This window comes from Anser brachyrhynchus (assembly GCF_964034855.1).
Source record: "Anser brachyrhynchus genome assembly, chromosome: Z".
Taxonomy (NCBI): Eukaryota; Metazoa; Chordata; class Aves; order Anseriformes; family Anatidae; genus Anser; species Anser brachyrhynchus.
In genome coordinates, this window is record NC_137697.1 from 10,537,787 (window position 1) to 10,564,572 (window position 26,786).

Here is a 26,786-nt window from a genome sequence, read left to right on the forward strand (position 1 = left end):
GCTCAAGGAATTGCAGGATTAAAGGTGAACTGAGAGAGTGCAGGCAGGCACAGATTTTTTCTTCCTTCTGCATATGTTGATACCTTTGGCATATTAGTCTTCCTTGAGGCATAAGTACTTTCTTTTGGTGTCCTTTATTTGTTCTGAATCTGGTTCTGATAATGTAATTCTGCCTTGAGACCACTGTGCTTCCTGTCTACATGCTCAGTCACATACCCTGAAATACTTTTTAATTTTTCCTATTGTGTTGTTATTAATTCAGTCTTTAATAGACAGTCATGTTCCTTTAAATAGTGTTTTATTTTAAACTCAGTTTGCCCTGCCATTTCATCTCCAAATAGGCTTGGTTGTAAAAATGGGTTGTTTACATGTTACTGATATCTCAAATAAAACTCAGTTGCATGACCCTTTGTCCATACACAATTTGTTAGATAAAGTCATAGAAATCTTTTGTTCAAGAGACTGACAAGTGTTCAAAGGTAAGTCAAAAAGTGAATCAGATCCAATAAAAAGCTTCTTTGCATAGCAAAGTCAAAGAACACAACCCTGAAAAATATATACCTGAACAAAAGATTCTACTGACCTTAACGATTTGGTCTATGCAAGTCTGCTTGTGACAGAAATTCACAGAAAAACACATACATTTCCCCATCTTCCTCCCACAGTGCCATCTTGAAAGTGGATCTAGATCACTGACTGTAAGAAACCACGCATTGCTCAGCTGCAGTACAAATATCTCACACGCTCACAGTAATTATTAGAATAAGCCTGCTTTAACATTCCTCAGGGTGTCTTTGTGATAGCAGCACAAACCTTGTTCACCCTTCCTTGTAATTTCCAGTCTCTGCATGCCTCAAACTAGTAATTGTTCTCATTAAGGGTTTTAGTAAGAGGAACACAAACCATGCTGCGTGGCAGCCACCTACATGATTGCGTTCACAGAAACCCAGTATGTACCATGGTCTTAATGGAAATTCTTGCCATCTTGATAAAAATGATTTTGTGCATGAGGATATGCAAGCCTCTCAGCCTGCAGACCAACCTTGACAACACCACTCTGTGTTAAGCAGATCCTGGCTCTCTTATGATACTTCTGGAGGCTGTTGCTGTCTGTGTTTCAGGGTCTCAGTGGGGACCTGTCAACAAAGGTTCTGATCCTGACCCTGTAAGGGCTGGGAACAGTCCAGCCACATCAGCATGGGCTGCAGTTGTAGATACTCAAGGTTAGGCATCTCTGCTTCTCGGCAAAAATAATTCCACTAACGGCAGTGGTCTCGGCACATTCTAATTACATCCTGCACTGCGCTAGTGCAACTAGTTCTCATAATAATCAAACAGGTTAATGTTGGTAGCAGTGCCAGTGATGTCAATGTTGAAACTACAGGCAGGACAGGCCCCAACTCTCCTTACAGTACAGGGCAATTCTCATTCTCCTCACCCTCCCATACCTCAGCTGACTTTTCTGCAAAGCATGCAGTGTGAGCTTCAGAAGTTAATCACAAAATCACAGAATATCCCAAGTTGGAAGGGACCCTGAAGGATCACTGATTCCCACTTCTGGCTCCACACAGGACCACCAAAAAATCAGACCATATGTCTGAGAGTGTTGTTGAAAGTTGTTGAGAGTGTTGTTGAGAGTGTTGTTGAGTGTTGTAGCCCTCCTTTGGATACTATCTGATAGTTTTATGTCCTTCTTATATTGTGGTGCCCCAAACTGCACACAGTGAGGCTGGAGGTGAGGCCGCACCAGCACAGAGCAAAGCAAGAGCAAGAAAATCCCTTCCTTTGACCGGCTAGCAATGCTGTGTTTGATGCACCCCAGGGTATGGTTGGCCCTCCTGGCTGCCAAGGCACAATATTGGCTCACATTCAACTTGCTATAAACCAAAAACAGATCCCTTTCTGTGGGGTTTCTCTCCAGCCTCTCATCCCTCACTCTGTACGTATAGCCAGGTTTGCCACATCCCAGGTGCAGAATCTGGCACTTGCTCTTGTTAAACTTCACATTGTTGATGATTGCCCAGCCCTCTCATTTGTCAAGATCTCTCTGCAAGGCTTCTGCACCCTCGACGGAGTCAACAGCTCCTCCCAATTTTGTATCATCTGCAAACTTACTCAGTTTACCTTCAATTCCTGCATCCAAGTCAATGAAAACATTGAAGAGAACTGGACCCAAAATGGAGCCCTGTGGAACCCCGCTGGTGACTGTCCGCCGGCCTGATGTAACCCCATTTACTAGAACCCTGTGAGCCCAACCCATCGGCCAGTTGTTCACCCATTGCATTATGTATTTGTCCAGCTGTTTGCTGGACATTTGGTCCAGAAGGATTCTGTGAGAAACAGTACTGAAAACTGCTGAAATGCAAAAAGATTACATCAACTGGCTTCTCTTGGTCATAGAATCATAGAAACATTAAGGTTGGAAGAGACCTCCAAGATCACCCGGTCCAACCATCCCCCTACCACCAATATCACCCACTGAACCACGTCCCTCAGCACCATGTCCAGCCTTTCCTTAAACATCCCCAGGGACGGTGACTCCACCACCTCCCTGGGCAACCCGTTCCAATGCCTGACTGCTCTTTCTGAGAAGAAATGTCTCCTCATTTCCAATCTGAATCTCTCCTGGTGCAGCTTGAGGCCATTCCCTCATGTCCTATCACTAATTATCTGTGAGAAGAGGCTAACCCCCAGCTCCCCACACCGTCCTTTCAGGTAGTTGTGAGAGCAATAAGGTTTCTCCTGAGTCTCCTCTTCTCCATACTAAACAACCCCAGTTCTCTCAGCCGCTCCTCATAGGACTTGTGTTGCAGACCCTTCACCAGCTTCGTAGCCCTTCTCTGGACACACTCTAGGGCCTCAATGTCCTTCAATGACTGGTCGTCAGCTGGATTTCTCTCTGTTCACTACCACTCTCTGGGCCTGGCTGTCCAGCCAGTTTTTAACCCAGCAAAGACTGTATCTGTTCAAGTCATAGGCTGTCAGCTTCTCAGGGAGAATACTATGGGAGACCATGTCAAAGGCCTTGCTGAAGTCTAAGTAGACTACATCAACAGCCTTTCCCTCATCCATCACGGGTCTCCCGTTGAGAGAAGAAGATGAGGTTGGTCAGGTAGGACTTGCCTTTCATGAACCCTTGCTGACTAGGCTTGATCCCCCAGTTGTCCCACCAATGCTGTGTGATTGCATTCAGGATGACCTGTTCCATCACCTTTCCTGGCACTGAGGTTAGGCTGACAGGCCTGTAATTTCCCGGGTCCTCCTTGCAACCCTTGTTACAGATGGGCATCACATTTGCCCATGATTGCCACATGATTGGTCTCCAGTCATCTGGGACCTCTCCAGTTGACCATGACTGCTGATAGATGATGGAGAGCGGCTCAGCAATCACATCCACCAGCTCCCTCATCATCCTTGGGTGGATCCCATCTGGCCCCATGGATTTGTGACAGTCCAGGTGGAGCACCAAGTCTCTAACTGTTTCCACCTGAAACCAGATGGATGTTGATCAACCAGATGGAGGACCTTGACATAAAAGGAAATTAAGTTTGTTAAGCCAGACCTTCCCCTTGTGAACCCATGTGTTGTGAGACTTCAGCCCTGTGAATAAATGCTCTGAAGTGCACACAGGATGGAAAGTCATACATTAACATGTTACAAACTAAGCGCTAGGTAGCAGGAAAACCTGAATATACAGAATGCTGTCAGCCCTTTAAAACATATGTAAGCCTGTTGTGTCTCACAGTTGTGAAACTCAGCCCTCAGTGGCAGAGTGAAAAGTTTCAGAAGGAAAAGTATCTAACTTCAGGGGTTGCAAAAGCCACTGTAAAACAGAACAAAGGACACAAAAGGGTGCTGCTTGCCTTAGCCTCAAGCCACACAGGAAGGAAGGCACATTGTTCGGCAAAGCCTTAGAGAGGAGGAAGAGAGGAGCATCCACCTTTTGTTGCAGTAACTCATGAAATGCTTTCACAGCACTGCCCCAGCAACCAGCACCTGGGGTTGACTCCTTCATCCTGTTCCCTGGCACTGGGGCAGGGCTGGTGGTACCAGCAGTGTGGAGAAGCAAACCATAGGATAGAGAATTGAGCCACCGTGGGAAGGCTGCTCTGGGGAAGGAACTGGCACGTCACCCAGCTCTGACTGTGCACAGCAACTGGCAATCTTTGCAGAAAAATCTTCTGTCCTGAGGAAATATGTAGGATACATCATTTATTTGCACTCAGAGCCTGCTGCCCTCACATTCCTGAAGCAGAACAGGGCACAGAAGTGACGTGGACAGCCATGACATGTAAATGCCTGGTGGGACAGGCGGTGATCAGCTCCAGCCTCTCCACATGGTCAACCTGACCCACTCCACAGCCATGCTCCCCAGCAGTCTTCTACAGCCACCCAGATAAGCTGGATGGTACGTGTGGAAGGGGGACAGTGGAGGAGATGGGTGTAATAGGGACATATACACACTGGGCAATGCCATGTCCTGCAGAGCCATTTGTGGCTGCAGTTCTTATAAGACCAAAGCTTTTCTCTCTAGATGAACCCTCACTGGGTCCGTCAGACATATCAATCATTTGGGCGTGGCTTGGGTATCAAGATGACTTACATCAGTGCCGCGGAAACATGCCCTACATCACTGTCTCAGGCTTTTTTTGTTGTTGTTTGAGGAGCCACATACTTTCTCATATACTGTTGCTAGAGTGATTTTTATTTACAACCCAGTAAAATCTAGTCTCAGCTTTGACAGTTACTTTATTACCTCTATTTTCCCGGTTCTGCTTGCTTGCTCATATAAACAGAAATGTGTGCAGGTGTTTTTTGTGGTTTTGTTTTGTTTTTAAGTTTTGCACTTCTTTGATGAGTCATTTTCTGATGTGTTAGAGAACTTACCTAAGAAACTCTGCCCTAAACTACAAGACATGCTTGGCCCTTTTCAAAGCTATTTACCATTCAGGATGACTTCTTTATTTTTCTCAATCTGTCAGATATCTTAGGTGGACTCCAATGGAATTAAATTTTGTTTAGAAAATAATACGTTCACATAGCTTCAGTTTAGGCAGCAGAGCTGAGAGGTCCATTATATGCTTTCAGAAAGAAGATATGACGTAACTAATTGCATTAAAATTCGCTTTAAAAAAAATTGCTGTTAGGCTACTTTAGTTCAGAAAGATATTTTTTTTTAATGTCTGAGTCATCACAGCCTGACAACATGACAGAACATTAACAGCAGCAGTGCTCCACAACAGGACCTCCCATGGCGAAACAGCCGCTCCTCTCTGCAGAGCTTTCAAGGGAGGAGAAGGAAGAGAAGTAACTCTGCAAGCACAAAACAGAAGGGTTGTTCACTGTTTAATGAGAATTTGAGCACTAAATGGCAGACAACAGGTTTTCTTTTAAAGTGTAAAGAGCCACTACAACCTAATCCAGAAAGGGAAACCGGTCTCATTTCCAGAGCGCAGAGCTGTCTAGCGTTAAATGCCCACTACCAGCAACACCAGAGAGAACTGAAGCGCATCCACTTGCTTAGGGCAAAGGTTAAGTACTCAGGGCATTTCCTCCCACTCCAGTGAACTACACAGCCTTTTGCAAGTAGGTGTTACTATTCAAGAAAAAAAGCACTCCTCTGCAGGAGCATGTGCTCATATGAGCCAGAATTAGAATCCTTACACTTTAACTTTTCTCACCCCTTCATCCAATTTTACTCATATTTGAAGAACACTGATTAATTCTAGAGCTGTAAGTCAGCACATGCTGACTTTTGCTTTTCAAGGATGCTGAGAATTCATCGCTCCAGTGGGAAGAGGGGATGTCTCGTGTGTCACTGAATCATAAAAATCATGACTGGAAAGAACCTTGAAAAGTCGCTCAAGTTCATACAGCCCATCCTGAGGCAGGATCAGCAACATGAAGATCAACTATACAAACTACCCCTGGCAAATGTTCAATTTAATCAGTTCTTACAAGCCTCCAGTGATTTCACATATTCTACAACCTTGCTCTCTATTCAGAGCATTTCTACACAAATATCCATACACATTCTCCCTAGTTTTAATGGGATTAGCCAAAAATAGATGCAGCCAAAAATATTGGCGTAAAGGTGTGCTATTCAGAAGTGTTCATCACGTCCACACCCTGTTCCCACTTATGAGAAACTGTTCATCACTATAGTTTACCTGCAAAACACAAACCATTCCACAGTGCATCGTTCAACTGTGATTTTCTTTTGTGGCAGAACTATTTTAAAAGGCTTATTTTTCTTTTCCATGCCAGCCATTTGTTTCTGTCCCCAGATCACAACTTACCATTTTCTCAGTTGTGTTAATAAACCTCTAGTGACAAAAGGAAAGACAGCACATGGAAGTGTTCTGGATTAAAAGAAATAAATCAACCGTGTTTAGTCTTACCATGTCCCAAATGGCCCCAGTTCACTGAAGAGATTTGATTTATATCAGGATCTCATAAACGTTGAATTGGCACAGCCAAGGAACAAATGAACTAGCCGTGCACAAGCATGGACCAGCTGGGACGGAACTCCTTAAATTTGCTTCTTTAGTTCTCACATTCTCTAGGCAGCAGCAGAGTAGTCATAAAATTGGCACTACTAAGGCCAGACTGACTAGAACCAGAAAATTTGGGCAACACTGGGTGAAATGAGTGAATTCCGTTATTCTTAGGCTCAGAGAGACACAGGTGGGAACTCCTTCTCCAGGATCGTGAATGGACACGTTACACTGCCCACGAGCTGTCAGGTTGCAGGTACAACCTACGTTAACATCAAACAGCCCTGAATTTATTCTTCTGAAATGTTTATCTATAATTCAGTCATCTCCAATTGCTTTATACAGTTTGGAAGCTCATCTAATCAGATGACACAGACTACCGTGCTGGGGCCAGATGAATATTTTAGTGTAATTGATCATAGCACTGTACTCTGCAGAGTCACAAGGGACCAGATGTCTTTGCTCTTCTATTGAGCTGTTGTTGCTTTTCTGGGTTTCATTTTAAAGGGGAGGCAGAAACGAGCTCAAAAGTGCCCTTTTCTGCCCTCCCTTCAAAGAAATTTCAGCTGTATTTATTGAACCTACACCTCTATGCTTGTATAAAAATGTAATGGGATATTTAATAGCAGCAAGCGATGGTTCTGGAAGTGACTAATATTCAACATCCTATTTTCCTCATTATGTTTTTAGCCATTGCACCTCGAGCATTAACTAATAGCATTAGGAACATATCAGCTGGTAAAGGCTTTAGCGGACCCCATATTATCAGAGATCTCACTAATGAGACAACGCTAGAACTATGGCCACTCTCTTGGCCTATGTGGTGGGGAACTGAAGTGGGAAAAAAGCAGAGCTAAAAGCTTTAACTTCTACCACACAAACTGAGGCATTTAGCTTTTATGACATGAGGCCTTGTAACACATGTACTTCTGGTAGCATGGACAAGTACATGATAGTCCATGGATTAACTGGAAAAGTACTGTCTGTCATGAGGATGCCTGTGTTTGAAGCCCGGCTTTTCCAGTGATTGAGCAGATCAAGTCAGACAAGCTCTGTAACTGTTCTAATCTGTCATCTCTTTGGAGATCACATGGGAGAGGAACATCTCCCACTTTCATTAACAGTGGTGTAAGTCCTAAGCTATGAAAACAGAGGGGAATAGAATTGCCATCATTTCCTAATCAACCTTTCAGCTGAGAGATTCAAGAGCTGTTCAGATGTCATTCATTCCAACCTTTTGTGGGTCAGAGAGATAAGCCTGAACACCCATTTATCAGGTGTCTGCAAAGTTCACCTGCTTGAGGCAGTTGTTTCATTCCAAATGGAAATCTGGCAGTTCAAGAAATGCTAAGGAAACCACAGCAATGACAGTAAGAGCAGACTATAGAAATTAAAATTGACCTTAGCCCATTGCCTGTGAAACACAGAAGTTCTGCTTTACACAAGATAATGTTCTGCCACCCATCAAGGGATTAGCTACACATTTGCTTTTTTTTTTTCCTCTCATCTTCTAGTTCTTTAAAAAAGTTATAATTTATTTATAAACTCATTATACTTGTTTCACTGCATTAAAACCATTCAAATTGTGTGTTAGAGTTGACCACAGAACAGGGATGGCTTGGTCACCTGTGTGTAATGATCTGTCAAGTGTTCTTTCTGCTTTGTGTCCCCAGATCTTTCACTGACATTTGTTGTCAGTCCCTGTGCTCCCTATCATGTCATGATCTGAGTTGTCGAGCACTTCCTGAGCCAAGCTAGTATCGTGTTTTTGTTTTTGTTTTTTCCTTCTAATTACACGAGTTACATGATTCCCATTGCAAGGAGTTAAACACATTACTATTGTCACACAGAATTATCTCCTTTTCACGTTGCGCAAACATTTCTATTTTACTGTTCTGCAGCATCCACCTACAGAGCTGATAGAGCTGAACAGAAACAGTGCCAGCTGATTACGAGTGCCACAAAAACATAACCCTAGTGATGCTGCATCATCAATGCCCCTTTCACTCTTTCTAAGCTGCAAGAAACACAGGTGATAAAATACTGATAAGCCTCATTTGTACAAGTACAAACAAGGAACCATGCCATTACAGAAACTTACGTGAATAAATAGCCCACAAACAAAGCAGCCCAGCATTGTCACCAATGGCAAATAACCATCCATCAGATGTGTTCATTCGCCACTAAGCTGCTTTTTCGATACTTTTTTTTTTTTTTTCAGTCCAGGTCTCTTGCTCAAACTTTGAGCTAACAAAGCTCTATATAGCAGGAGGAGTCATGTTACATGAAGTAAAGGCAAATGACCAGAGCCAGGAGACTCTGAGGTGTCTTCCCAAAAATGCTCATAAGTACATCTTCATCAGTGATGGTGGCTGGGGAATAATTTCTTACTACCTGGAACTTGTGGGTGATCATGTTAATTAAGATAAAGCCGTAAGTACTGTTACAACTACAGTACATGACTATGTCCACTACAAATTCTGCCACTGATAAAGGCTACAACTTCCTTGCCTTTATCACACTTATCAATTCATCTCCTACCTTCTGAAGAGAGAAGGCTTGAGTTATTTTATGCTGAGTTATTTTATGCCATGTTTTGAACACCACCAAGGAAGAAGCCCTAGGCAGGCAGCAGGTTTGCCCTTCCTACCTTCTGGCAACTCCAGCTACTCACAGTCTCCTGAAAACAAGTCCTAAACATGTTACCTATACTGCCCATGGCAGCCCCCAGCTCCCAGGCATCCACAGCAGCTTTCAGGTATGGTGCAGATCAGCCTCCCTGCACTGATCTGACAAATGCCTGAGGGGGTATAGCTGCAGGCTGCTATCATCTCCCTGCTTGTAAGGTGCTTTGTGTACACTACACATCCTTTTCTTCTTCTCCAAAGCACAGCACATGTGTTCTGCCTTCTGCCAGCAGACAGCAAGGCATCAAAATGCTCTGCAAGTCCTGTGGTGGAACACTCAGCGGAAAGCTGAGAACAAGAATAAAACGGCCAGGGTCAACCAGACAGCTAGAAAAAATCAAATGCTGACATTAGAGCTACTGAAATTATAATGGACTAACTGGAATCTGAATCCATACACGTCTCTGAAGAATCATGCTATGCTCAGAGACCTAGTGGTGGTGCCCAACATGACCACCCCAAATGAAACTGGGAGCAAGAAGCCACGGCAGAGCAGAACAATGTAAGAAAGGATCCCGTACCACGGTCATGGGCTGACACAGACCTTGAGAGGTCAATGCCACAAGGCACTTTGTCACTGCAAAACCTCTCTCTCTTTAAACACTGCAAATTAAAAAAAAAAAAAAAAAGAAGAATCTCACTGAAAGTGGGTATATGTTTCAAAACTGCAATCTTGAAAAATTCTGTCTTCTGGGTGCCCAGCAACAGTCTGACAGAGTAAGAAAACCCCCACCTCCTCCCCTCGCTAACAGCTCCCTTCCGGAATTGGAGTGATGCATTTTGCACTAAGCTCAAAAGTTTTCACAACAATTTTCCAACCTGTCATCAGGGGCTAACTACCATATTTTCTTATGGGTCTCATGACAGATGGCATTTTTCTTACAGCCCCATCTCCTGGAATCACAGTATGTAACGATCCTTCTTTTTTTCTAAATGAAAAAAATAAATGCTCTGAATTTATGGAAACAAGCCAGGGAAGAGGAAGCCTAAAAGAAAACAAATAATAAGATAACTGAAAAGACTTCAACTAGTTATTTTTAATACCTTGTTCATTTCTACTCAAAATTTCTTTTTTTTTTAATTTTACTGTTCGTATTAATCATTTGATACCCTAAATATTATAATCAATATAGAAAAAAAATATATGTCATTTTGGCTTCAAAGGGATTTCTTATGCTTTAACATAAAAGACAGCTTCACAGAACAGTATAAAAGAGTCTATAGTTAGTGCAGCTGCACTCAATATTCATATTCAAATAAACAAGCAATTACAAGCAACAGATACAAATGGTTTAATTCATCTTGAAATGAGGGAAGAAAGCATGTGTACATGCAAGCACAAACACGTAAAAAGCACTAGCTTCACTGATGGATGAAAGGACGAATTTTTCTAACTTTGGCCATCTTCCTACCACGCAGAGCAATGCTTCTTCTACTTGTATGCCAAGGAGCTTAATGAAGGCACCTCACCAGGGCTCCATGTGCAGCAACCTGAGACATAATTGGGTTTTGCACTGTGTAAGGGAAAGGAACCCAGGACTTGTGTCATCCGTATCTCCTCTCCTTGATTTTTGCCCCTCTACTTGACATCATTCGCCATCGGACTGTTTTCATTTCATGTTGGCTTATGCATCCCACATCTTGTCCACACAACCAACCCTTTCACCAGTTTTTGGCAGTGATATAAAATAGGGCTAGCTATCTTGTGTATTGGTATTAGCTGGACTTCAACCTCAAACTGTGGGGATGGCACTACTAAACTCCATGACATGCAGTAAGGAACACAGGTTGAATAACTCAAATATTTAATGGCTCCAAGTGCTCTTGCACAACTCCCACAACATGCCCAGGAAGATTAAGAATTAAGAGAATTAAGGGACTGACTTCCTCTAAAGGGCCAAAAAGTGCAGGAGCTGCTTTTGGAGGTCCTAGCAACACATGCAGGAGCAGAGAGTACATAGAAAACAACTTCTTGTGCAGTGATTTACAGCAACGATAGGGGGTGATTGCTGGTTTTAGTCTCGAATGAAGTTGTAGCCAGTACTGGACTACTCATGCTCAAGGTTTCCTCCATCAGCCTTAACCAGGGGGTTCATTTTCTCTGAGAGTTGCCACCATGTGCTGCCTGGAACCTTTCAAAGAGCTCTCCTGCTGAGGAACTTGGTAGGGGACTCCAGGTATGGAGCTGCCCAGTTACCCCCCAGCTCATGGTTTCACTTGCTGCTGATGGCTTAGCCCCTCCCTCGTTACAAAACTCAAATTCTTAAACACCTAAAATTTGAATGATGCAAGAAAGAAAAGAGAAAGAACATGGATACAAATTAAAAAGATTAAAAAATGTTGTGCACAGAAGAAACACCCTGAAATTAGATGTGGAGAACAATGAAAGACTACCAAAGCAGAAAAGAAAAGGGGATTTTTACTAATGTTTAGACCTGCCCAGTAGCCTGCATGCAAAACAGGTGAATTAGCAAAGTGATTTTAAACAAAAACTGCTTTTGAGTAACTAGAAAAATGAGCAAAAAGGTATGCATCACCATCAGGGAAAACAGAGCAGCTAGAGGGAAGGCAAAGTGTATTAAATAAACTTCTGGCTGCCAGCACTATCACTTTGCTGTATGACCTGTAACAGAACTTCGCACATCATTCACTGAACAGTTTCCACTGAAACAGATACTACAATAAATCCAACTTAATTAAATAGATAAAATATAGATTTTTCAGTCTAGTAGAGTAGCCTGCAAAATTAATGTTTTTTACCCAACTACCTGCAAATGCTTCAAAATTAAACTAACTCTCACCTATACTTGAACCTTCACTGTTGAATACAAAACAAAGCAATTTCCATTTCCTTTCAAATCAAACTGCTCTAAGTGGTTCAATTTTTCTTTTTGTTTCATCAAGTAGATTTACAAGGAGTCTGCAGAAACAGAGAGCTGACAACCAAAGTATACAAAACTGCACGCAGCTGTTTGCCATAGTACCTTGCTCTGTGTATTCCATAATACCTTATTCAGAGATAGATGCACTGTAGAATAATTCATATTGAATTCACTGTTGAAAAATGCTAGGAAAACAACCACATTCAAATCCTTCCAACTCTGTTGTGCCTCCAGAGAAAGCCCCAGTGAAGAGCTGGGTCTTGTAGCATTCCCAGGAAGCTAACACCTGATTCTTCCAAGAAGGTGGAAATAAGCTTCGTTTGTGAAACATCACTAAGTAGATCACAATGAAGCAATCCACCCAACAACGCTGAAATAAGAAAACTGTGACATAAATCACTGCCTTTGAAAAAAGGCCTTTGAAAAATAGGCATTTTTCATCACTATTGCCGTCTGGACAACAAGAAGAACCAGAGAGTACAATATGAGCATCAGGCTTGCATATTCAAGTAACGGAAATTCCGAATAATTACAGCTCTGATTTGAATGATGTTGTGAAGAAAAAAATCAGGATGCAAGATGGTGGGGGACAAAATTATATAGGAGCTTACACAATTTTTCAGTTAATTAAAAAAATTAAGTGTCTAGCTAATGTTCAGCATAGCCAATTAAACCTTGTTTTCTTGCTTTTTGTTCTTTTAAAATTTAAATCATTTTAAATGAGGTGTCTTTAAAGTTATTTTGGATTTGTCAAAGCACTTCAATATTTCTAAAACATTAAGTTAGAAAATATCAAGATTAAATGTTTTCCTACATGTTTTCATCAAATACAATTACTTATCAAGTGTGACCAAATTTCAAAAATCACATCAGTGCTTCTCACAGATCTGTTTTTCTAGCAAATTTTTGTTTGGCATCAAAATTCCTCCCTGATCTACATATGCCTTCATCTGAGGTACCACCTTGTGTACTTCCTGCTGCTGTTTCTTTTGACCAACAACCATCTTCTTATGTGGACTGGAGCTCCTCCACCTTTTTCTCCACCAAGCCTGTATGTCCAAAACTAGTTTCATCATTTTGTTTTGCAAGGTCCACATCAAATAGATACACATTTTCAAACCCATAGTACATTGCTGTCATTGCCCCCAAGGTTTTCATCTAAACCATGCTTAAAAACTTTACATAATCAACTAACAAAATGAAGAACTGACATTCAGTACCAAGCTCTTGGTTAGGTCTTGGTTATGGGTTCGAGCCGCCATGATCACTCTGGTATGGTCATGCCATTGTACTGATGTCTGGGAAGCACCTGATTTGGGTTAGCAACTGTAACTCATCTTTTTTGGAGACTGGTGAATGGTACACAGCAGCCTCGGGCCCAGCAGTGGTCACTGCGCAGCAGAAACACAAAATGTCAGAGCAAAGGCCAGCCCAGCAGCCAGACCACAGGTTGTGCAGGTCTAGGATCTTCAAACACCAACTCTCTCTGCAACGGCTGTTTAATCTCACAAGAGCAGGAGACTAAGATGCTTAGCATTCTTTATACATTTTCTGGCTTCTAGCTCTGGCCTCACATAGCAAAACCAGCTTTGTTAATCATCACGATCCCAGAGGCAATATTCTCTAAACAGTATTCTGGGCATTCCTGTGAAGCATTTAGCAGGAGCAGATTTCCCTGAGCAAATCCTTGTTCCTTCTGGTTGTTTTTCACGCAACCCAGTACTAACAAGCCCAAAACATTCATAGAATAAGCCCTGTGCTACACCAATTATAATTATGCCACACACAGTGTCCAGGAGATAGGGCAGAATAGCCACTTTTCTTTCACAACGAGAAATGCTTGCTCTGGTCACAGCTGAGGGAGACACGCTCATGGGGCTCTTCCTGCCAATGTGCTCCCAAGTCAGCAAGACTTATCCCCCTACCACAGGCAGGTCTGGCTCTGACTTCCCAATAACCAGTGGGGCTGTGAATGAATACCACAAATGTCTTGTTCATCCACAGAAACAGGTTGGGAGGAATCTGCTAACTAATTATCTCTCTCCCTCTTTCAAGGGCTGATAAAGCTCATCTTATAAGCAGCCAGCTTTTTTACCTCCCATTTTTCCAAGAGGGTTGTAAAACCTCACTGCTCTGGTGGCAGGGAGCCCTTCTCTCACTTCCAGCCTAAATTTATGTAGTCAGTTTATCGCTGTTGCTCTTGTGAGAACACTGGCCTTTAGCCTAAACTGTTCTCCCTCTTTGGTATTTATTCCCCTGTGATATTTATAGACAATAATCACATAGCCTCTCTGGCTTCATTGTGCTAGGATAAACAAGACAAGTGCTCTCCATGTCTTCAGCAATGTATTCCCTGATTACCCTAGTAGTCCCTCTCCGCACCTGTTCCAGGCTTAACCACCTCCCCAGAACAAGGATGCTCGGAATTGCACAGGATATCCAAAAAGATATCCAACAGCACCTTGGGCAACAGCATTGCAGCCCTTCCGTACATGCTGGAAACACCTTGGTGCACACCAAGATGGTACCACTCTTTTTCCCAGATGCTTTTTACTGAGGGTGTAGCTTTAGCCATCCACAGGTGAGAGATACTCCCCCAGCCACCGTGCCTGGCTTTCCCAGCTGAGGAGAACCCACCTCACCAGAACACGTTCCCATTGCCATCACCCTGCATTTTGTAGCACCGAATTCCAGCTTGTTTCTAAATTCTGCAGGTCTTAAGGTCACCCAGTTCTTCCTGTATGTCACTCCTCAGTCTAGTATGATGATAGCCTCTTTCTTTGTGTTAACAGCAAACTGCGTTAGCACTCTCCTATGGGTGAACCAAGGGGCCTTCATGGAAATGTTCAAGACTACCTTTCTCTTTAAGGAATGGTACCATTACTTCCTCTTCAGTCTGGTACTTTCAATCAGTTTAAATTCCATTTCTGACGCCTAAATTCTATTTTGGTTGATAATATCCTATTTCACACTTTACCAGCCACATTACTGAAATCCAGTCATCTGTTTTTTCTGTAAAATTTCCATAACATTAGTTAAAAAAAATAATCAATACAGTTTGACACAATCCACCTTTGGCAAAACCTCATCAAGATTTGTCCTACTTTCCTTTAATCTCTGTAACTTCAATTATCGCTTCTTTCCAGTTAAGGTCAACTGTCTCACCTTCTCCTAAAAGCCTGTTGGGGCTCAGAACATCCCCCTATCATTTTAATGTAAGCAAATTTTACATTTGCTGCTCTCCACTCTAAGCCATTGTTTTCATAGATCTGTTTTAATATTGGCAATGCTTATGCATTTAGCAATTATGCAATTCTAGTTATGCCACTCTCCTCTGTGCTTGATTGTATCCACTTTGTACAGCTTTTATAAAACATTTACCTCAACACTATCTGGGGTCACAAAGAAGGCTGCAAGAGGAACCCTGACAGTCAGACAGTGGGATCTCAGGCTGCAGTTTGGCTTTTTCATGTACCTTATCCTCCCGGGCTTCTGGCCTTACAGAATAGGAATTCATCCAGCTGCATAGAGGTCTATCTCCAAAAGTTTGTGTACACCTAGAAGCAGATCATTCAGCACAGAAATCTTGCTAATACATTCAGGTCTTATTTTTCATATTATTTTTGTATTACATATTTTATATTAGATATGAAAATATCTAATATTGAAAAATATGAAAAATGTTTTCATACTATATTTGTTTTTATTATCTACAGGATAAAAGTCTAACTTTCAAGCTCCACACTGAATAAATGAAGCAGAACTTAATATAAAGATAACCACTGTTAGTAGAGTTATTTTAGCCAACTCAAGAGGGCCAATTTTTAATGTAATGGTGCTACAGTTCATATACTGCACTGTGCTGTGGAATCCACTGGAAGGAATGAAATCTGCTTATGTCAGTCTGGCAGGTATTTTTGCTGACCTTTGAGCCATCCTTTTTACCATTTGTTATTGTCAGATTTTATAATAAAATGCTAACAGTCATCTTTTCCTATAATTCAACCTTACAGACAACGGTCTTGAAATGGCTCAGTGATGAAGCAATCACTGGCAACATAACATGATTGGCACCAAAATTCAGTCCTCTCACAAAGCTAAGTCATCTTCACTAGACTCTTTCACACTGCCTATTACTGACTCTAGATTACATCTACCATCATGCTGTCTACCTTGGTTTCAGATTATTTTAAATTTTAAAATGTCAGCTGGGCCATTTCACTCTTGGCCAAAGTGATGAGGTTGAACTTTCTTACAGAAAAATTAAAAACAAGTTCTGAATTATTTTTCCCGCAAAAAAGTAACGGTCCTGGAAATATGACACAGAACATTACTCATAAGACAGATTCCCCCAAAGAACTCTGTCCTTCTACCGTGTCTATTCCCATGCACACTGGGTGAATTATTGTTGTCAATAATACTGCTATTTCGCTTGGTCAATAGTACCCACCGTATACGTAATGGGTAAGACCGTAATTTCCAATAGCCATAAACAAAATTAAAAAGGAGATTAGGAATGAGAAAAAAAATAAGTTATTGTCTGCAGACTGTCACTTGATCAACAATGATAATCCAGGGAATGATAAAGGCTGGGCACTTCAGTGCTAGACACCCTTTGTGATATTTCATAGATCTGGCCTGAAACCAAGAACTTCTGTTCTGTTACAAAATCCAGCTTTTCAAAATGTGATTCTATTTCAAATTAGAAAGCAAAGTGTTGGCCTTTCCCATCACGTAAAGTTCAAAATCTATTTCTGAATACAAAAATGAAAGCTGTGGATACAGCAACAGCATTAAATATTGCAATTAGCACTGTAACATAAACCTAAAGACAAGATGGAATTAATAGAAGTACAAAGTTGAAATGTTTTGACATAAACTGTTTTGCTAAAGTAGACTTCTCCCTGGAGAAAAACACTGAAAGATGCAGTCTTGAAAAAAGTGTAGACTAAGATATCTGCAGCTTTCAACAAAAAGCTGCACCAATGGGAACAAATGGTTTTGTAATCGCTGGGTCGAAACAATTTAACACAAACGTGTACTTGCTGTCACAACTAACAAATCTAACAACTGTAGACCAAAATTTTAAAAAAGGAAATAAAATATTAACTAACATAGCACTGACGTGATCTCAACTTAGCTTTAAAAACTAAGTTTTTTTCAAGTGCAAATGATGATTTGGAGAGCTCTTACTGGTTCTGATCTGCACTATAAATAGCCAGACATTGTGAGAAGTCTCATGCTTCCAGTAATACTGGTAACTTCTGAATTGATCTCATATTTTATTTAACGAAAACTCCACACTGATGAACTAGGGTTGCTATACCACAAATAAAACAAACCACATCACAGACCATCAGGGAAGAGGTAAACTAAAAAAATGCATTATATAGCTTGTAAAAAGTGTAGCAAGGGATTTCAGAGGAGGCATCAACAATAAACTAAAATCCTTCTGGGGTGAAGCCAAGATAGATTTCGGCTGAGATATGCCACAGCAAAGAGGGCATTCCCTCTTCCTCTGGGACATGAGTCATGCTGGATCACTCTGCTCCATCAGCAGAAGACCACACAGACCCGTCACGTCAGCCACACAACGAGTGCGAGAGCCGCTGCGGTGGCTCGTGTGCCTCTTGTGAGATACAGACCAAGCTGCACATGTACTAAAAAGCTGCTGCAGTCCCCTTCCTCCTACAGACCTCCCAAGGCCAGATGCTGCTGGTTGGCCTCAGGCCCTGCGCCCCTCCACCCAGCACTGACTCAGCTCTGGACAGCACGGCTTCTGTCTGCGTGTCCCCACAGGCTGTTCCACCTTGTTGTGCATCCGTGGACACGTTATTTAAGAGATGACAAGAGCTCACAAGCATGGGCCTGGAGTAAGACACACACAAACCTCACCTAAAGAAAAAAAAAAAAGGCAAAGAAAAAAATGCAAACAACTGACAACAACAAAAACAGATAAATGAATAAAGCATGATTTCCCTGCCAGCTGCTGTGAGTCTGCATCTCAGAAGAGGCATACCCTGAGAAGAGCTGCTCAGTGCAGGAGCAGGCAGCTGGTATGGTCAACCCTGGCTGTAAGGTCGGTGATGGCTGCAAGCAGGAGAGAAGCCCAGAGGTTTCTGAGAGGGAATTACAGTAAGTGAGCCTGTGATCAGTCCATACAGTGCATTTCCAGAGTTACTACAGAATAAAGTCCTGCCTGAGATGGCAAATATTTTTCTAAGAAGCAACCTACCTGTAACTCTCATGAGAAACAGCTTACAAGAAAAACACCCAGATGCTCACCATATGATTTCCTATTTCCACAAATGCTCCTCAGACTGGAGCTCTCAAAGAAGGAAGTTTTCCACCAAGAAAGAAGCTAACCGGTTGCATTTACATCTTCTCTGTTTTCATGCAGCCAGAAACGAATAGCACGACACACTGAGGGAGAGAGGGAGCCAGCAGCAAGCACCACGAGGTGAGAGACCATTATCAACCAAATGCTTTCTGATCCAGGATTAGCAGCAGGCTCAAAAGAACTTCCTGATCATGGCATTAAACAAGGGCGAGAGAGCGGCTCTCAGGGCACTTCATTTCCGATGCCTTCGCGATGACCTTGTCCATCCCTGCCAGGTGAGTCCTGCCCTGTCACTGCCACAGAAGGATGTTTGACAGAAGGGATGAACCAGGCACAGACACTTGCCATGCCATGCGGTCATACTCCTCAGAGAAGCAGCGCTGGCCTGAACACACATTTAGCTTAATGACCCGCAGGACCACCTGCCCATCACCCGATGGCAGCCTGAAACAACGCCTCTGGGAATGAACCCCCCTTTCCTTAATTCCACCCAGTGGCACCACTGAAACCAGTAACACTCTGGTTTCAGATTTAATTATTTCATCTTAATTGTCCAAATCCCAATCATCGCCATCCATGCAACTGAAGCAGAAATGAAACTTGCTGGAACAACTGCCTGCAATGGTCAAGAGGAAGAAATTGAAAACAAAGCAGAAAGAGTGGAAAGCAGGGAAATGGCGAAAGGAGGCCAGGGAAAGGAGGCCACAGGAGCAATCCTGAGCGGAGGCAGATGCCAGCCCCTTGGCACAGGGGGTAATGCCCCCGAAGAGCTGATGGTGACCATGCTCACCCCATGCTCTCTGCAAACGGCAGTGGGGAGTCAGGTTGCCATGTCCTCAGTTCCTTCCAAGAAGTTCTGGCAAGCAGCAATACGGGGCCAAGCCATAACGAATTAACTCTTGAAAAAAGTCCTGCTGGTGCTCAAACCTTGGCAAACAAGGTACCAAATGCACTGGCTAGAACGATCCTTTCCCAGGTGCTCGAACAATGAAGTACACTACTACCTGCATGATTTTTGGGGGATTACAACATTGTCTAGGAGCCCTGATTTCAATTGCTTTCACTGTAAAAGGAGAGAGAAGTCAGTTTCTGACTTCAGAGTTTGTAAATCCAAGTAGGGAGGAAATAAAGGTCCATGGCTGTCCCCCGTCACTGGCCAGCAGCAAAATCAAGGAGCTGTATCACCCAAGATCTGGATCAGTTCTTGATTTCCTACACAAAAGTGCTTGTTGGTACAACTGAGAGCACGACGGCACTACTTGAAAGATAAAGCTAAGCAAGTTTTAATATCCAATATGAAAAGAGTGATGGTAACTACTCCTTTGTGCTACAACTCAGAAAACAAAAAATTTCAGTGCAAAAGTGCCAGCATGTCACCATGACTCTGACTTGAACCACTCAGTCTTCTTCATGCCTTTATACTATTTTTTGATCTAATACCTTCCAGATGACAGTTGCTTAGTTACAAAAACTCTCAGATCAACAGCTACAACATCCAAATCTTGCCAAAGGTCAGATCCCACTGCATGATCATTCAGTGTCTCAAAGACATGTCTTTTATTATTTTCCTTAGCATCTGAGATAAATACTGAGACATTTTACTATAATAGCTTGTGCTCTGTTGAAGCAACAGTACAGCCTGGGACAGTATGTGCAATGTTATCATTGTAACTATAGACATACTCTTATAATCTCCTATTACATGAACTTTGTAGCTTAGCCACAAAAAAAAATTAATCCTGGAAGAGAATAGAATAATGAAGCTTTTGCCTAGGAGTAAAGTTTTAGAGAAAAAGTTTTATAAAAACAGGATGAACATTTTCAAGCTTAGCCTATGCAAGTTCTGGATCTTGGTGTATCACCAAGACCTTCTGCCTGGCTGGCTTTCCTATTTGCCAAGTCCTTTTCCACTCCCCCTGTTCCAGCCACTTTATTTGTACCAATGCATCACCACATTGCCACAATCTCTTATTGCCTTCCCTGTATGTTTTGTACCAACACATACAGCTATATGGCTATATATGTGGCACATATGGCTATATAGCTAATACACATATAGCCACATCTCTGGCTATATCCTGCATGTCTAATTACTCATTCAGTCCGGGAAGGCTGTTTGCAAGCATGGGTCAGCATTTAATAAAATTAATTTTAGGCTTGGAGTAATTTCCAGAAAACTTAGACCAGTCTGGCAGTCTTCTTCTCAGACGGGAGGCTCATCTTCCTCATTTACAGCTGTTTTCTGGTGAGACAAACACTTCACTCTTCCTCTCCTAACCTCAAAGAGAGTTCAGACATTTTAATGTAAGTGCCAGTACCTTCTGTCGCTAGTGTTACTGCCAGAGATCAGCGTCTCTGCTCTCTTGACAGTACATGCTTTCAGACTATTTAGCTCCCATCCCTGCCTTCTTCCCTATCACAACAGTCCATAAAACCAGGACAGATAATGGATCCCGGGGGTTTCCACAGCTGAAGGTTCCTTAGCCTACCACCCAAGTCTGGAAACAGCCACTGCAGAAGCTGGAGATAGGCAAGTGACTTCTCTAGTGAGAGTGTGGATGCATTCTCTCTAGATTACCCTCGAAAACCCTCCTCCATTGCCTTGGAGCTTGCTGAGAATTGCCCTAATGCATCCCGAATGATACAGCAGGTGCAACAGGATTTTAAGAGCTGACGGGAAGTTTTTGACAACTCACCCTCCACATCCTACCACTCCAGAAACATACAGCAGATACAAGGAACTGCTCAAACTTCCAAAAATACCGTGAATGCATCAAGAACTGCCCGGTTCTCTGCTTAGGAAGTGACCACAATGCCCCTATTGTTCTACTTACTTACGCAGTCTTGAAGGCAGTGCTTTGAAGTATGCAAGTGCTAATACAACACAGAGACATGAATGTTTTTATACCCGCTGAGCTTTTATTCACCCCAGTTCATATTAAGAGTCTTTGTATTACAGAATTTCATTATCAGCTTGAAAGCCTCCTTGTGAGTAACCCTGGAAAGGCTTGTTTGTGTAAATCGCTGTGCTCATTTTGTACCCTACAAACAAAGAGAAGGACCAACCTGTCAAGGAACTGTTCCCTTCACCATGAGGTACAAAGCAGACAGGCAGACCCAGACTCTGTACAAGCAAACGCATTTTCCCCCAGGGTCAGTACTTGTTAGCATCTATTAGTTGTAGAACTTCCGTAGTTATCTGAGTAATGTCAGAAAGATCAAAGAAAACCCAACCGACTTAATGAGCCATTTGCAATTTCACTAGAGCTGCCGTGCAGATTGAAGCATGAAGTCTTTGAGACAAGTAGATATTAGTGACAGCACACAGCAGCAGTGCTGGGAGAATGAGCATTTACTCTACATGCTGAAAAACACTTGCTGTTTTCTGTATACACAGGGTCAGACTGTACTTGGAGAGTGTGATGATAGCATCACATAAAATATCTTTATGAGCAGCCACCCAGCACACACCAGGACTGCAAACAGGTGTTTTGGTGCCTAACAAGTTACAAGCAAGCCAAGTCAAGGAAAAGACTATGAGGAAAAACAAAAACATCCCCCAAAACCCCAAAGCCAAGCCACCAATTAAGTGGGTGGTCGAGCTGGTGACCACCATGTCACCTTCCGTTCTGGACTAAATCCCAGAGGCTACTAATATGCACTTAGATCTATATTAGTATGTAATAAGGTTATTAAAAATCCCGTGCTCTTGTATTTTGTGGTATTTTAATACTATCCCAGGTTCGTGACCAGACAAACCCATCAGACACAACCAGCCAGCACCTCCCAAAGGATCATTATACTAAAATCCTTGTGCACACCGATGCTCCAGTGATGAAATACCACTAAAACATCTGTCAGTAAAACCAGATGAATATACACGGACCATTCTAGATTTTACTGTGGAGGACCATTGATGTGGCAGCGAGATGCTTCAGCTGACAGCAAGGTCTCATCATGCTGGTCTGTGCGCAAACCTAGAGACTGCTTTCTCTGAGGAAGGGCTAGAAAAGTAATTTGAGGAATAGAAACACTAAGGATTTGGCTGCATTGCACAGCAAACTGATAAAGTCCATAGTAATGATAGTTTGTGCCTTCTGGAAAGTGAAAAAAAAAAAAAAAAAAAGAGGAAGAGTTGCCTCCGAAGTCAAAAATAATGACATAATGATGGCCTAGCATGCTTAGTGAGGGACTGGGTCTGCTCTTGCCTCCTGGCAGTTTAAGAGCTCACACAGCCTCTGTGCCATGGGTTGCTGAGAACTAAAGCCAAACAGCTCATTTGAAATTGCTGCTCTCAGGCTGCCCATAACATCGACAGACATCAAGACTACAAGGAGGAAGTGCACTCACGCAATTAGCAAAATACAGTTGCCATTTCCAATATTTGTTTTTCTACATAATTTAAAAACATCAACAGTCAGTACCAAGTGTGGATCCAAAACAACAAACTCTCACTCACCCAGCAACACAGAAACCCTCAAAAATTAAGCTGGATGAGATATGGCCTGGAGGAGGAATGCACCCTCTGTAGCTGTCCCCCAAATCCCACTTCTTGCAATTTCAGGGATTATTTTTCTTTTAATATCTACCTATTTGCTAGCTAAATCTGACCCTGCTTAGTTTATGACTGCACCCAGAGATGGCTTTTCTCCAGACAGCTTCTGTGTCCTACTTACCACCCGTTATTAATGCTGCCTATGCTTTGCCTCCACTTCAAACGTTCCCCTTTGCAGGATATATATATATATATTTTATTTTTTTTTTTTTGCTTTGGTTGCTAAGGGGGAAGCTTTAGCATGGTGGGCAAGGATTTAGTCACATGTGAGCTGTAGGGAACATTATCCTTACAGATTAATTTGGAAATCAAGGGGGACAATAGGCTGTGTTCATCTTCCACTCCTCAAAAGCTTTAAAAGTATCTCAAGATTCTTCTGTTCTCTAAACAAGATCTGTTATTCTTCAGTATCATTCAACCAGAGACAACAAAGAGAATAAAATACTTGTCTCCGGTGTCATTTACCAGTCAGAGATAAAATTAGTAATTTCACTACAAATCAGAAAGCAAACTACATTAATATAAGCAACAGCTCTACACGCATCAAAAGGTTGTTTCACAACTGTCTTTCAGATGTACTAAAGGCAGCTCCCTCACTGTGAAGTTAATTCAATAAGCAGAGGGAATGTAATTCATTTGGTACATACTGTTTGCTAATCAAAGAGTACTTCTTGGCACGTAAACTGTGCATGACAGAATGTTAAGCCTGAAAACATATTGTTAGTCCTCCAAGTTTTCATCAAATCCAAGAACGTAACGTACGTGCATGCAAGTGAGTCTCCTTATTCAAGTAACAAAGATAAAAGCTGTGTAATGAAGTTCTGTAATGATGATCCGTGGTCCTGGGGAGAGCTCATGAGAAAACTTTTCCCCCTGTATTTGTGCAGGATAGAAAGCTTGATGACTTTTTCATTTCTTTTTCTTTCAATTATTATCCCACTGAGTGGGGACAGCAGCCACACCTATGAGCAAAGTTAATCAGTAAAAAACAGAATCACAGAATGATTTGGGTTAAGGGGCCTTAACAACCACCTAATTCCAACACCCCTGCCACGGGCAGGAACACCTCCCACCGGACCAGGCTTCTCAATGTCTTGAGCACTTCCAGGGATGGGGCATCCACAGATTCTCTGGGAAACCTGAGCCTCACCACCCTCATAGGAAAGAGCTTCCTCCTTCCAAATATTTAATCTAAATCTACCCTCTTTTAGTTTAAAAGCCATTTCCCTTTGTCCTATCACTACACTCCCTGACAAAGAGTCCCTCCCCAGCTTTCCTGTAGGCCCCCTTTAGGTATTGACAGGCCGCTGTGAGGTCCCCCAGGAGCCTTCTCTTCCCCGGGCTGAACAACCCCAGCTCCCTCAGCCTGCCTCCGTAGGAGAGGTGCTCCAGCCCTCTGATCATCCTTGTGGTCCTCCTCTGGACTCGTTCTAATACATCCATGTCCTTCTCGTGCTGGGGGCCCCAGACCAGGACGCAGCACTGCAGGTGGGGCCTCACAAGGACAGAGCAGAGGGGCACCATCCCCTCCCTCCACCTGCTGCCCACCCCTCTGTTGGTGCAGCCCAGGACGCAGTTGGCCTTCTGGGCTGCAGGCACACACTGCTGGCTCATGCCAAGCTTCTCGTCAACCAACACCACCAGGTCCTTCTCCTCAGGGCTGCTCTCAATCCATTCTCTGCCCAGCCTGTATCGGTGCTTGGGATTGCCCCGGCCCAGGTGCAGGACCTCAGACACGGTGCAGTGGGGAACAGGGTCAGGAACAATCTGGAAAGGCACGAGCAACACCACCTCAGGAGACTGCAACACTGCAGTTGGAGCAGGTGGGCCTACACCACAAGCAGCCACACCGAAGAGCTGCCAGCCTGGCCAGTTTGTTGGCTACAGAGGAATATTCCACCGTGCTCCTTCATGCGACATGAGCTGCAAAGCAACAGAAAGGAGCATGGTTCGCTGCACGGTGTCTGCTTGCAGTTTTCCTGGACTGACAGATGCTGCAGCTGACAGAAACCACATCCTCCCTCTCAAACCATTGTTCTTGCAATCTTAAATAATCTCATCAGTAGCGAACAATTTCAGAGATGAAAATCTGATACGTCTTATTGTATCCACAAGGATCCGAACTTTGTTCTGGTCTCAGAATTAAGTAGATAAGTAAGTGACAGTGACCACTGTTAAAATGAGGGGGAAAAAAACAGGCAAGCAAAGGTTTTATTTGAAAATGCTGAAAAGGAACATTTTTTAAATATAGTATTTCATTTAGGGGAAAAAAAATATATGAAAATTCAGCCTTGTTCCATATTTACATCGCAAATTCAATGTTCCAAAATTCAATGTGAGGAAAAAAAAACCTCGCCAGGTACAGTTACAAAACTGTGTCCAAAAGCAACACGCTGCAAAGCTCTTTGTCAACATTTATTAAAAAGCAGAAAGTAGTATAAAAATCTATACGTGTTTGCAGCAACTGCCAGATAGCACATGTGCAATCTACCTGGACACAATAATGGGATCTGACGTGTGTACTCATTCTGAAAAGGACAGGATAATGTCTCCATGAATAATCATTAGATGGTTCAAAGCAGCAAACACAGTGCAGCTGGAACATATACCCTGACTCCTTTAGTATGGATTACATACTTTTAAGTTACTGTTCTATTAATGCAGTGAGATTGGAGAGAATTCTGTAAATTCCACTAGTTGTATTCCACCCTTAATTGCTCATCTATTTATTTTTAACAGGATCATCATCACATTAAGGAGCAGTTTTGAGTACACTTGATGTTTACTTTCAGAGCAGTTAACTCAATATACAAGCTCTGTTTCTGTGTAGTTTAACACATATTTCAAGCCTGTGTCTTCACGCATCATATGTATTTTTTTAAACAACTACTAGGATTTCAATTTCCATACCAGCTCTGGAAATGATTTTCAAAGTCCATTTCTTTTGCGATGGTTAAAAGAGCCATGCAAAGACAAAAAAAAAGTATCCATGAAGCAGATATGATTACACACTTAGGGCTCACGTGAAAATCTCAGTTGCAATTTGGAAAAAACCAACACTGCCAGGTATTCCTGCCCAATTATTTACTAACATTTCAAGTGGTTTAGTTGTAATCTCTAAATTTGCTGTGGACAAGAGCATACTGAGAGTTCAAATACAAATCATTCAGAGCTTAGACAAACATATCCAGAAACCATTTGAACCTTTTATTTTTTCAAACAGCTTCAAGGAAGCACTTTATGAGCCAGAGGGGAAAAAAAGTTTTTTTAACTGGCTATTCCATTAATGCAGCAAGTTTTAAGATGAACCTGGTTGTTTCTCAATTGTGCTACTTCATGTTCTAAAGAACACTCAGAAAGATGTTTATCAGAGAAAAGAAATCCCTGAACAATGAGGTGAGTGTTTAACAGTAAAACCCACTGGCAAAGTGGGATTTCAGTTCTAAGAAGTGTTCTTCAGATTCACCACTAAGAGAAACACACAACCCAAAGGAGTCTATAAAAACATTAATGGAGGATATACACACACCTGCAAGTACAGTCACACAAGCATTTGTGAATCATATTCAACTGCCTATAAAACCATTTGTGTCACCACTTTGTCTTTTCAGGTAACATGTGTCCCTGTTTTTCCTAGTTAACAGTCACTTGGGAAAGCTGTCATGAAAACAGTTCAATCCTTCTCGAAAGTGAGGCATGTTTTCTTCTCAGGATGTCTTCACAGTGTCATAGACACTGTGCCATTCATCACAGAGAAGAGGACAGTGCTCCCAGTAGACAGACATTCCTGGTACAGGCACCTCCAACCAGATAGCAGAACATTAG

The 26,786-nt window shown here is 42.4% G+C and overlaps 1 protein-coding gene across 3 annotated transcripts in view; it reads right to left on the reverse strand.

Annotated features, from left to right (window-relative positions):
* PLCXD3 (phosphatidylinositol specific phospholipase C X domain containing 3) overlaps window positions 1–26,786 on the reverse strand; it is a 91,706-nt gene that overhangs the window by 8,230 nt on the left and 56,690 nt on the right. Inside the window, exon 3 of one of the 3 annotated variants that reach the window (XM_080575040.1) lies at window positions 3,978–5,313. The exons of 1 other annotated variant lie outside the window; for it this stretch is intronic. In XM_080575040.1, coding sequence (XP_080431166.1) covers window positions 5,154–5,313 — 160 coding nt within the window. In that variant the 3' untranslated portion in view covers window positions 3,978–5,153. One more of the 3 variants, XM_080575039.1, reaches the window with a different exon arrangement.